General features: G+C 45.2%; 1 protein-coding gene across 1 annotated transcript in view; it reads left to right on the top strand.

Annotated features, from left to right (window-relative positions):
• GARNL3 (GTPase activating Rap/RanGAP domain like 3) overlaps positions 1 to 12,305 on the top strand; it is a 166,656-nt gene that overhangs the window by 13,585 nt on the left and 140,766 nt on the right. The window contains exon 2 of the mRNA XM_005213214.5: positions 6,499 to 6,669. Within this exon, the coding sequence (XP_005213271.2) occupies positions 6,499 to 6,669 (171 nt within the window). The remainder of the gene's footprint in view (positions 1 to 6,498; positions 6,670 to 12,305) is intronic.

The following is a 12,305-nucleotide window of genomic DNA, read 5'->3' on the forward strand; positions in this document are numbered from 1 at the left end:
GCATAACAAGAAGCTGATCCATCAAGAAGCAGCTGCCACCAAAGCCAGCAGCAGAACCAACCCGGCTTTGATCCCCAAAGCTGCCCCTGCTCCCTCAGAAACCCAGAGAGTCAAGACGCTGCTGACTCTAGGACCACACCAGCTCTGTCATGATCTCCAAAAGCAAGCTGGTGCCCTGTGTCCTCTATTTTCATCTGCCCAGCTCCGATCAGTCTCTCACGAGTGCCTCTGATTTAGAGTGTGGACTCTAAATCACATCCAGAACCCTAAACTGCCAACCAGGTTAAGAAATTATGTCTCAGCCTTCCAACTTTTGCGATTGTTCCGAAGTATCTGCCACTGACAGCATCTTTCTTCAATCACAGCAAACATAAATAAGACACACTGATCCAAAGTTGGTAGTACACACTGGTGTGCTGCTGCGCAGCTGGCACGCCAGTCTTGGAGCCGTCTTAGTGGGCGAGGAGGTAAAACTGGGAAATCAAGCCTCAGATGACTTTACAACCGTTAAATGTCAGTGATTCCATAGTTTTAATACAAATGAAAGCTAGGACATAAATTCCTGTCTCACATTTTATGACCAGAGAGAAAAGTGCCTTTAGAAGCGCTGCCAGCCATTAAGGCTTTCCTAGCATCAGTGCCATACATCAGGCCTGGTTGATGCCTGGCAGACGGATTCCTTTTGCTCCCTGCACTTGTCACAGTCCTCACGGACCAGCTGCCTGTCAGAGATGGATAAAGAAATAGAGCAGGTCCCAACAGCGCTCTGACCGGGGCCACCAGTGACCTCATTCAAAAAGAGCCAAAACAGCCCCACGAAGTCTCTCTATTCCGAATGAACTCGTTCCACATATTTTTACATTTTCTCATAGCCACGTATTCATTCAACATATATTTTTCGAGCCCTTCTCTGTGCTAGGCACTCGGGGTACACCATGAACAAGGCAGATGGGGCCCTGTTCTCATGGAGCTAACATTTAGTGGGGGGAGTGGTGGGAGGCAGACAGGGTACCAGTAGCTGGGATGACTCCCAGGGCACTGAGTGCTGCAGAGGAAGAAAGTGGCAAGATGGGGAGTGACTGTGTGAGAGGAGACAGTTTCCTTCGGGATAGAAGTCTCCTCGGGGCCCCCAGCTCTGTGGGAATTACTGCTCCTTTGGCTGCTGAGCCGGCTCAGACCCCAAAAGCTGATCATGGTTTTCCGATAAGCAAGAATGAAGACTTGTGCAACTAAGGTTGTCTTCAGCCAACAATCTGAACGGGAAATAAGATACAAGATCAAGAACGTAAGGGAAGGACTTCCTGGCAGTCCAGTGGGTAAGACTTCGCCTTCCAGTGTGGGTGAGGCAGTTTCAATCTCTGGTCCGATCCCTGGTCAGGAAGCTAAGATCCCATAACGCTTCCTAGCCAAAACCCCAAAACATGAAACAGAAACAATATTGTAACAAATTCAATAAAGACTTTTAAAATGGCCCAGATCGAAAAAATAAATAGAACACAAAGGAGTATGTGTGGCTTCCAGAAGTTTCCCATGTTCCTTGTGGAATTATGGGTGCAGCTCTGGGACCCATGCAGCTGCACCAAAGGAGCTGTCATCCCTGTGGAAGGAGCCAGAACTGAGATGCTGTTGCCTTGTGTGCCACGTTGCTGCCTTCAGGGGCCCACCTCCCAGCGTATGAAACAGCACTCGTGCCACAGTTGTGTTGGATGGCATCACCGACTCAATGGACATGAGTTTGAGCAAGCTCTGGGAGATGGTGAAGGGAAGCCTGGCAGGCTGCAGTCCATGGGGTCGCAAAGAGTCGGACACAAATGAGCGACTGAACAACAACAGCAATCCCTTTAGACTCATGATACGGATGCTTGAGTCGTCCTGAGGGCTTGGGAGTCACAGAGGAGAAGACTGTAAGCTGTGTGCATCTGAGGACCATCCCCAGTCCAGGAAGAAAGCACACACATACACAGCCCCACGCAGGAGATTCACTCACAGGCACCCTCATTTCCTCCCCTTCAGGCCCACTCCCCTCCCAGAAAGCACCTCCACACTGTGAACCAACCCTTTTCCTGCCACAGTCTGGGATTTTTACTAGAACCTTGAAAAGTCTGTCTATGGTATCATCTGATCTTTTGTTTTGAGTTCTTACTGTCTCTCTTTTTTTTTTTTTTTGAGAAAACCAAGCTATTGTTATGTTTCCTTTGATTTCTATTTAAAAAAAAATCTTCTCATCTATACTCTCATCTGTCTTTTATAAACCTCTTTTCACAGGTCCTGTGCTAGTTTTCTCCTGCATGTTCATCTTGGGTAGAAGCACCTCTGTCTGGGTCTGCATTTACCCACTGATAATATGGGTAGATTAACCTTGACCCCAGCTTCTCTGAGCGATGGTGCATCTTCTCTTTCAGAGCTGGTGCTGGAGGTCTGGCTTTGATGTTTCTTGGGAAGTGGGAAGGGGACAGAGGCAATGGGGACATGCTGTCTGGTTTTACTCTCTCCCCACCCTGTCCTCCTGTCTGCAGAGTCCCCTGTGCCTGTGGTATATGTGACCCCATGGCAGGTCTTCCCTTGAATGTTCAGCTCTCCATCCTCTACTCACTTCAGGGCAAACAGGCTCCTCCAAAGAGGGCCTAGGTCAGTGGGGTTCCCCATGGTTCACGGGCCTTTGTTTAGTGGGCTCAAATGTACTTGGGTAATATCTTTTGAGAGGTTCAAATGGCTCTTAAGATGTACTCTTCCTTCTCTCCTTCAGCCTTTCCTCAGATTAGGCCTCCGCTTCTTTTTAGAAAGCTGAGCCCATGAAAAAGAAAAAAGAACAAACACCTTCTGCCCAGTGCTGCTCATGCTTCCAGGCCTCATGCCTCCAGATCAGGCACTGTCGGCCTTTAGAACGTTCTTGCCCATACAGCAGATCTTCAGAATTACAGCATGGAGTTTCTCCCTTCTCTTGTTCCAGTAGCTTTTCTTCTGTGTATTGGGCTATTTTTGCTCATTTCCATGGGTTCCAAGGAGTTATACAGATGAGCACTTCCTCTGCCATCTTTCCAAGAAGTTCTTCCTCTGCTGAATATTTTATTTTTTTATTTTTTTTTTTCTGTTCCTTAATAGTCTTATATTTTATTTTGATGTTTAAAATGATTCTAAGAATTACTGATACAGTGATAAAGTAATAAGAACGTCTAAAGGTGTGCTAGTCACATAGAAAAGAAACCAGAAAGGCATGTCATTCCTGATGTCCACATAATATTTTTTCTGAGGTCTTGATCACCATCTCTGAGGACACCGTGCAGATCTTGTTAATATTTGCAGCTTTCTGTAAGTTGTTTCAGTGCTCAATTTTGAAAATTAATGGACCTCACCCAGATAGAGTTAACTGGCAGGAAAGACTTTCTTTGACTTATTGAACATATACTAACGTATTTGGCTTATTTTTAATTGAAATATAGCCTTCACTCAGGATTTGACAATTAATTATTTCTAAATATAATTGGATCTGTTGCTTTTACCTCAGGCTCTTTATATGTAACAAGTTTAAGACAGTTTTAGTGAGTGTGTTATCTGTGCCTACATTCTGGTTTTTCTACCACAGATAGACTTGGTAAAGCTTAAGTAGATCTAGACCATTATCTTTTCTCCTTTTTCTCTCTTTTACAAACTCACAAACATACTGAAGATAAAATGAGTAAAATTAGAAACAAACAAAGTTGAGATTCAGTTGATTGGTAATTGTATTATATATCATACATTTTTGTTCACATGTAAAATCTGTGTTTTGCTGAATATTTTAAATAGTGAGACAAGAAAGATTAAATAAGTCAGACGATTAAGAGGAACGTACATTTTTTTAAATTAGAAAATTAAGACTAGAAAAGATAACAGAAATGAGGAAAGGATTAAAATTAACAGTGATGAGACAGCATCTGAACAGTTAAACAATGAAGCTAAAAAATTAGATGAGAGTATAAAAAAAGAACTCAAAAACTCAAAGAGTAAAGTTAGGCAAAAAGACAAAATTAAACAGTGGAAAAGGTTTAAAAGAACTAACATTTAAGTGTTTCTAAACATAATTTTAAAGATGAAAGGGCTAGACATGCTAAAACAATGAAAAAATCTTAGTATTTAAAGATTAAAAGAATATAATAAACATAGGAGGTATTTCCTTCTGTAATGTTCCATGTTAAAGATGTATCTGTATTTACTGATTTACAAAGATATCCAAGACTGGATTAGAGAGAAGAGCAAATTACAGAGCGCTATTATAGTCTCAGTACATATGTCACATAAAAGTTGTGAATATGTAGACAGAGGAGTGATGGGAATCATACCAAACTGAACTGGGAGAGGTAAGGGATCGGAAGTGGGGGTGTCATGCATACCATCAGATCCCTTCACCATTTCTGGAATCTTCTCCCCTCCCCTCTTCAGTGCACTTTTGCCCTACCACCCACACCTGGGTGGCCACCCTTCCTAGGTGGGCTACCCTCGCGCTTACTGCAGCTGCTCTGCCCACCTGTGCAGAGAGCACCGTGTGCCTGGAGTTTACAGCCCCCACCCCGCGACCCAGGGCCCTCAGCTCCTCGTCGCAGGTGGGACAGCTCTGATGCATAACCGACCTCAAGCAGATTGAAAAGCCAGCTCTGTATGTGATTTTACATTTTCTAGCCACATTAAAATCCATACACTTTATCTTCAACATGTAGTCAACATAAAAATTATTGAGACAGTCTGCATCCTTTTTTATTCGTACTAAGTCTTCCAAGTCCGGTGTGTGTTTCACATGCGCATGTCTTACTTTCCCTGCCTGCATTTCCTTGCTCAGTGGTCACATGTGGCACGATGCTACTGCATGGGACAGCCTGCCTCCACTTGAGTTGAAGCTGTTCCTTCACAGGACTTCGCCTGACAATGAAACCTCACCTCCCCATCCGGCTTCCTTCACTCCCTTACCGGTTTCTTACAGGAGCACTCTCTTTCCTTTTTAAAAAAAAACCTTGCATAATTGAGAAAGGAACATTTTCTTAATAAATCTTTTGCATACAACTGTTATTTTTGTAATTTAGAAAAATCTATAGAGGGTTCAAAGAAAAACTGTGCCTCTCACCCAGAACCCTGCTTCGTTATTTGTTTGTTTGTTTATTGCTAAGGCAGCCATAACCGCTAGGACTCTGGGTTTTGGAAGACTTGAAGTACCAATGAGTAAAGAATAACTGACAACAAACATACCAGAACCTTCCCTCCTTGCCATTTGTCGTACGTGGAAGGCTTGAGCCTTTCGAGTCTGTCGAGCTGCTTCCAAGAGAAGTGGCCTGAAGCCAGCTAGGGTAAGATTACCCAGCGGTCTGGGCCAGGCATGTAGCTTGTGTTCTCAGACCCAGGCAAGGTGATGGGGGGAGCTGGGTCATCACTTATAAACTTGGCAAGAGCGACCTTTTTCTTTTGCAACATGCCTGCAGCCTATAATTGGTACCACTGTAGCAGCTTGGGAGTGGGTAGTGCCCATCTGGCTCCAAACACCCAGGCTGTGTGGAGTCACTTCTCTTGGCATCTAAACCCGGCAGCAGGATGGGGGCTCCCTGTCAGAGGCCTCTTCCTCACTAATAAGACCACCAAGGCTCTTGTCTTTTGCCTCATCACAGTGTTTATTGAGAAGACAGTATAAAGAGTCCCTTTTGACATAAGTGTTAGCTAAGATTGATTTTTATTTTTCCATTTCCAAGTAGTTGGATTTTCTTTGCTTTGGATGTGTGTGTCACTTTATATAGAGATGAGGGAAGAATGCTGTTGATTGGCTCAGAAAATAATTACAATCAGAAAAAGCGGGATGCTTACATTTCCTAACAAAGCTGCCCTCTTTTGTCCCAGAATCACCTTCCCACCTTCCTCACTGTGTCACCGGAGAAAGAAACAGGCTTGTTTCAGCAATGCATTTCTCAATTTCTTCCCATAAACCATCCATTCGTTAATTCAACAAGTGGTTACTGCTTACTTCCTCTATGCCATTACTCTTGAAATGTGACTTTGGTCCTTTTGACTACAGCGTTGTTGCCAGCATAGGCTCTTTTTATGGCTCTTCTTGGCTGTTTTAATTGGAAGTTGGGAGATAAACCAGGCACTCCTGGACTAAACACCGATGGCTATGAGGTCCATCCTCTGCAGGTACTCCAGACCGAGCTTTCCCTTCCCCAGCGGATGCTGCCTTTTTCTAAATAAGTCTGTGATGGTTCACATACTCACTGTCCTCCTTGTACCTTCGACTCCACTGCCTGGGAGTGTGGAGGCCTCCACTCATTGCTAAGGGATGTGATAGGATTTGGATGGTTCTATGGCCGTGATGTCACAGTGTGCAGTAAGGGTTTGGTGCAGTCTTGGTGGGGCACCTGGATCTTGGGAGTGTCTTGTCTTCACCCCTTATTACTGACGGGCTGGCCCCCAGGGAGGGAACAGGCCAGCACTGGCCCGTGTTCTACTCTGTCCTCAGTGCCTTTCCCAACCCCTCTGCTTCAGTACAGCACTGCAGCCTCCAGGCCCCCTGATGGACCCTCTGACGAAAGGGCCCTGCGGGAATCAGATGGCACAGACCCTCATGTGGAAAGCCAAGTCCTCTCTGTCCTTTGGCATCCAGCCCCTGCAGACGTGGCCGGCTAAAGACCCTGAAGTAGAGGCCCAGGTCAACCTGTAAGTAAGTAAGAGAAGCATCATCTCAGTTGGGGCTCATGCTCACTCTAGCTTGAAACCCTAATGCTCAGGAAGAAAATTATCTTTGGGGGGAAGAGTATGGAGGGAGAAGGGAGTGGATATTTGATTGGGAGATTTCATTTCTGTTTCTTAATGGTGCCTTATATGCATTTGTGTATTTACTTAGCCATGATCATTGAACACCTACTCTGGCCAGGCCTTGTGTCAGGCATGGCAGGCAAAATAGATTCAGCTCCTGTTCTCAGGGGATTTATAGCTCATAGAACAGATAGTCATTAATCAGATAATCACACAAATAAATTGTGACAAGTGCAATGAAATGTGGTACCTTGATTCAATAAACATTTACAGGATGTCCTCAGTGTGCCAGCAACATACTCAGGATATAAGGAAATAAGATATCTCCTCACCTGTGGATATCAAATAGTATCTAGAAGGGGAAAATTCCAATTATTATTCAGAAGAAATGATAATAATAACTATGTTATAACTAATATATTAATAGATTCTAGGTCCCAGAGGGTGGTAACTATGTTTTATTAAATTTACTCCTGAGTCCCCAGGGCTTTGTTAGGGTGTACACTATTTGCTGGATGAATGAATAAGTAATGAATGAAGAAGAGGATACCTCAACACAGGGGTGCTTAGCTTTCCAGGGGAATCAAAGGCAACTAGCTGCAACAATATGATTGCCTTAAGAACAAGAGATACTTCATCGATTCCATGCAACAAAAATTATCAATGCTTACTGTACCTGGTGCTTTTGCGAGCCTAAATTCCATTGAGGGTCATGGATCAGAATCACCTATCAGGCTTAAGAAATAGCTGATGCCTGAGGCCCACCCCAGAGATTCTGACCCAGGGACAGCCTTTCCAGGAAGGCAGAAAAGTAACCAAATATTAATAACTCCATTGCCACTAGAAAAGGAGCATGTAGAAAGTGCTACAGGAGGAAGGAATCTGTTGGAGGACAGGGAGGAAAACGAGAAGCAGTTGCACTTAGCCAGTCAGGATGACTGGCAGCCAGGCAGGAAAAGGAAAGAAAGCCACTTGAAACAGAGGAAACTGAAGAGCAAAGGCTTGGATCTGTGGAAATGGGTCCCAGCAGTGTTGACAGGCAGTAAACTAGTGATTCTCAAACCAGTGGTTCTGCAACCCTGGTTGCACAAAGTCAGCCTGGGAGCTCTGAAACAGAAAGCCGGCACATTCTACCCAAGATTCGCAAGTCAGGGTGGAACACAGATACCAATATTTTATACAGCTCCCCAGGGAATTCTCATATGCAGCAAACGTTGAGAAATGTTAAATGTAACATCAGTTACATTTAACATCAGTTCAGTTCAGTCGCTTAGTCGTGTCCAACTCTTTGCAACCTCATGAACCACAGCACGCCAGGCCTCCCTGTCCATCACCGACTCCTGGAGTTCACCCAAACCCATGTCCGTTGAGTTGGTGATGCCATCCAACCATCTCGTCCTCTGTCATCCCCTTCTCCTCCTGCCCCCAATCTTTCCTAGCATAAATAAATACAAAATAGCTATGAAGCAACTTATATGCCTAGCTAAAGTGAAAGTGAAAGTCGCTCAGTCATGTCTGACTCTTTGCAACCCTGTGGACTATACACTCCATGGAACTCTCCAGGCAGGAATACTGGAGTGGGTAGCCTTTCCCTCCTTCAGGGGATCTTCCCAACCCAGATATCGAACCCAGGTCTCCCACATTGCAGGTGGATTCTTTCCCAGCACAGCCACAAGGGAAGACCAAGAAGATTGGAGTGGGTAGCCTATCCCTTCTCCAGGGGATCTTCCTGACCGAGGAATGGAACCAGGGTCTCCTGCATTGCAGGTGGATTCTTTACCAACTGAGCTATCAGGGAAGCCCTGAGGGGTATAAATTTTTATATCTCAGGCAATGGGGAGCCACTGATAGCTTGCATCATTTTAAGCGACAATACAGTTTGAAATAGACAAAGTTCACAGTTCAGTTCAGTCACTCAGTCATGTCCAACTCTTTGCAACCCCATGAATTACAGCATGCCAGGCCTCCCTGTCCATCACCAACTCCTGGAGTTCACTCAAACTCAGGTTCATCAGGTCAGTGATGCCATCCAGCCATCTCATCCTCTGTTGTCCCCTTCTCCTCCTGCCTCCAATCCGTCCCAGCATCAGAGTCTTTTCCAACAAGTCAACTCTTCACATGAGGTGGCCAAAGTATTGGAGTTTCAGCTTTAACATCAGTCCTTCCAAAGAACACCCAGGACTGATCTCCTTTAGGATGGACTGGTTGGATCTCCTTGCAGTCCAAGGAACTCTCAAGAGTCTTCTCCAACACCACAGTTCAAAAGCATCAATTCTTCTGCACTCAGCTTTCTTCATAGTCCAACTCTCACATCCATACATGACCACTGGAAAAACCATAGCCTTGACTAGACGGACCTTTGTTGGCAAAATAATGTCTCTGCTTTTTAATATGCTATCTAAGTTGGTCATAACTTTCCTTCCAAGGAGTAACAGGGTTTGGATAAATTCAGGATTGCTAGTTCTGCAGTGGGTTCTTCCAGGAAATCAGAGAAGTCTGGAGTCACTGCTGGCTTTTCAGAGCTGCCCCCATTCTTCCCACAGTGGCCCTGTAGGTCCATTTATGAGAATGTGGGAAATGAATGTCACCTCGACTGTAAACTGAAATCTAAAATTTCAGTGAATGCTGAATTACTTGACCGAAATGCTCCTGTTTCTTGGGAGGTGGCTGGTAACTAGCGTCCAGGCAGGCCCAGCGCTCTACGCTGGACAGCAGGGAAACCTGGGTGGGCTTCATCAGCCAAAGGTGAGATGGGGGAATGGCGCTCTTCCTTCCTCCCAAGCTCCAGGCCAGAGTCACAGCCCTCAAAGTGAACCCTGCGGTGGGCGCTGCTTTTGTCTATACTACAAGCCCCACAGTACACCGAGCGGATGACGTAGTCAAAGGGGCGGGCAGAGCTGCCGGGAAGCCTATGAGATGCAGCGGCTGCAGCCCGAGGAGGGGCCTTCCGGGATCTATTGGAGAATACGTTTAGGGGTGGGACCGGTCCTGGTGATTGGCGGCCGCAGGGCTGGCGAAACTACCTCGGGAACAGGGAGGGCGGGGTTTGGCTGCACCCCAGATTCAGGGGCGTCAGGGCTGGACTCACTGGGAGCCAGATGTTGGGTTTTCTGGAAAACGGACTAGAGAGATGTGTCTTTAAGAATTGCTGCCATTCTACAGGCCGTTCATTCACTAACTCATTCATTCAACAGATTTACTGGCTACCTGTGCCAGGCACTTGTGCAGACATACCAAATGTGTTTTCTCTTTTTAGTCTTCACCAAAAAATCCAACGAGGTAACAACTGCTGGCTTCATCTTACAGATGAGGAAGCCAAGGTCCAAAAGAGTTAGAAACACGTGTTCAGAACACACACTGCTCTGTAAGTGATGGAGCAGAGATTTGCACCTGTCTAGTCCCAGTGCCACTCTCCTAACCTCAGCTGTGCAAGTAAGAGCAAAGTGTTTATGGCATGTCAGTGTCCACAGGGTATCTTGCTTCTGTGGAGTGAAGAATACAGCAGGACCTGACTGCACATCAGTAAAGCTGACCAAGCACAAAGTTGGGCCTTATGTGAGGTACCATGGTTATCCAAGGCCTGCTTTCTGCCAGAAAGTATTCTGATATCTTTGTTGTTGTTCACTCTCTTCAGTCATATTGGACTCTTTCCAAACCCATGGATGGTAGCACACCAGGCTTTCCTGTCCTTCACTATCTCCCAGAGTTGGCTCAAACTCATCTCCATTGAGTCGATTATGCCATCCAACCATCTCATTCTCTGTCGTCCCCTTCTCTTGGCCCCAATCTTTCCAATGAGGGAAAGCATCAGGGTCTTTTACAATGAGTTGGTGCTTCGCATCAGGTGGCCAAAGTATTAGAGCTTCAGCTTCAGCATCAGTCCTTCCAATGAATATTCAGGACTGATTTCCTTTAGGATTGACCTGTTTGATCTCCTTGCAGTCCAAGGGACTCTCAAGAGTCTTCTCCAGCACCACAATTCGAAAGCATCAATTCTTTGGCACTCAGCATTCTTTATGGTCCACCTTTCACATCTGTACATGACTACCGGAAAAACCATAGCTTTGACTATATGGACCTTTGTCATTAATGTGACATCTCAGCTTTTTAATATACTGTCTAGGTTTGTCATAGCTTTTCTTCCAAGGAGCAAATGTCTTTTAATTTCATGACTGTAACACTGTCCACAGTGATTTTGAAGCCTAAGAAAAAAAGTCTGTCATTGTTTCCACTTTTCCTCCATCTGTTTGCCGTGAAGTGATGGGACTGGATGCCATGATCTTAATTTTTTGAATGTTGAGTTTTAAGCCAGCTTTTTCACTCTTTTCTTTGACTTTCATCAAAAGGCTCTTTAGTTCCTCTTTGCTTTCTGCCATTAGAGTAGTATCATCTGCATATCTGAGGTTATTGATATTTCTCCCTGCAGTCTTATTCCAACTTGTGCTTCATCCAGCCTGGCACTTCGCATGATGTACTCTGCATATAAGTTAAATAAGCAGGATGGCAATATATAGCCTTGACAAACTCCTTTCCCAATTTGGAACCAGTCCATTGTCTGGTTGTAACTGTTGCTTCTTGACATGCATAGAGGTTTCTCAGGAGATAGGTAAGGTGGTCTGGTATTCCCATCTCTTGAAGAATTTTCCACAGTTTGTTGTGATCCACAAAATCAAAGGTTTTAGCATAGTCAATGAAGCAGAAGTAGATATTTTTCTGGAATTCTCTTGCTTTTTCTGTGATCCAGTGGATGTTGGCAATTTGATCTCTGGTTCCTCTGCCTTATCTAAATCTAGCTTGTACATCTAGAAGTTTTCGGTTCATGTATTATTGAAGTCTAGCTTGAAGGATTTTGAACATTACCCTGCTAGCATTTGAAATGAGTCCAATTGTAGAGTACATTCTTTGGCATTGCTTTTCTTTGGGATTGGAATGAAAACTTGACCTTTTCTAGCCCTGTGGCCACTGTTGAGTTTCCCAAATTTTCTGGCATATTGAGTGCAGCACTTTCACAGCATCATCTTTCAGGATTTGAAATAGCTCAGCTGGAATGCCATCACCTCCACTAGCTTTGTTCATAGTGATGCTTCCTAAGGCCCACTTGGCTTCACACTCCAGGATGTCTTGACTTCACACATCCTGGATGTCACCAGGATGTCTAGGTGAGTGATCACAAATCAACTTACTGAGTACCTGTGTGCTGCGCTGGGCCTTGTTCTAGGCACTGGGCATGCAGAGGGAGCATCTCCTTCCAGATTAAGCTGGGGCTTGTGGAAGTGCTGTTACCTAGGGAAGTCCAAGGAGATTTCTCAGCGGAGGGACTACCTAAAGGATGAGACCTTTACCAGGCAGAGGCCAGGGAGGCGTTCCCAGACAGAGGGGACCATCTGTGCAAAGGCCAGCAGCATTAAAGCACTCAAGATTTGAGGGGAGCCACAAACAGTCTGGTCTGGCTGGTGCTTCTTGGGGAGTGGTGAGCAATGAGCCTGGGATGGCAGACAAAAGCCAAGTCACTGGGCAGTGGGGGGCTTAACCGCCTT

This window comes from Bos taurus, chromosome 11 (genome assembly GCF_002263795.3).
Source record: "Bos taurus isolate L1 Dominette 01449 registration number 42190680 breed Hereford chromosome 11, ARS-UCD2.0, whole genome shotgun sequence".
NCBI lineage: Eukaryota > Metazoa > Chordata > Mammalia > Artiodactyla > Bovidae > Bos > Bos taurus.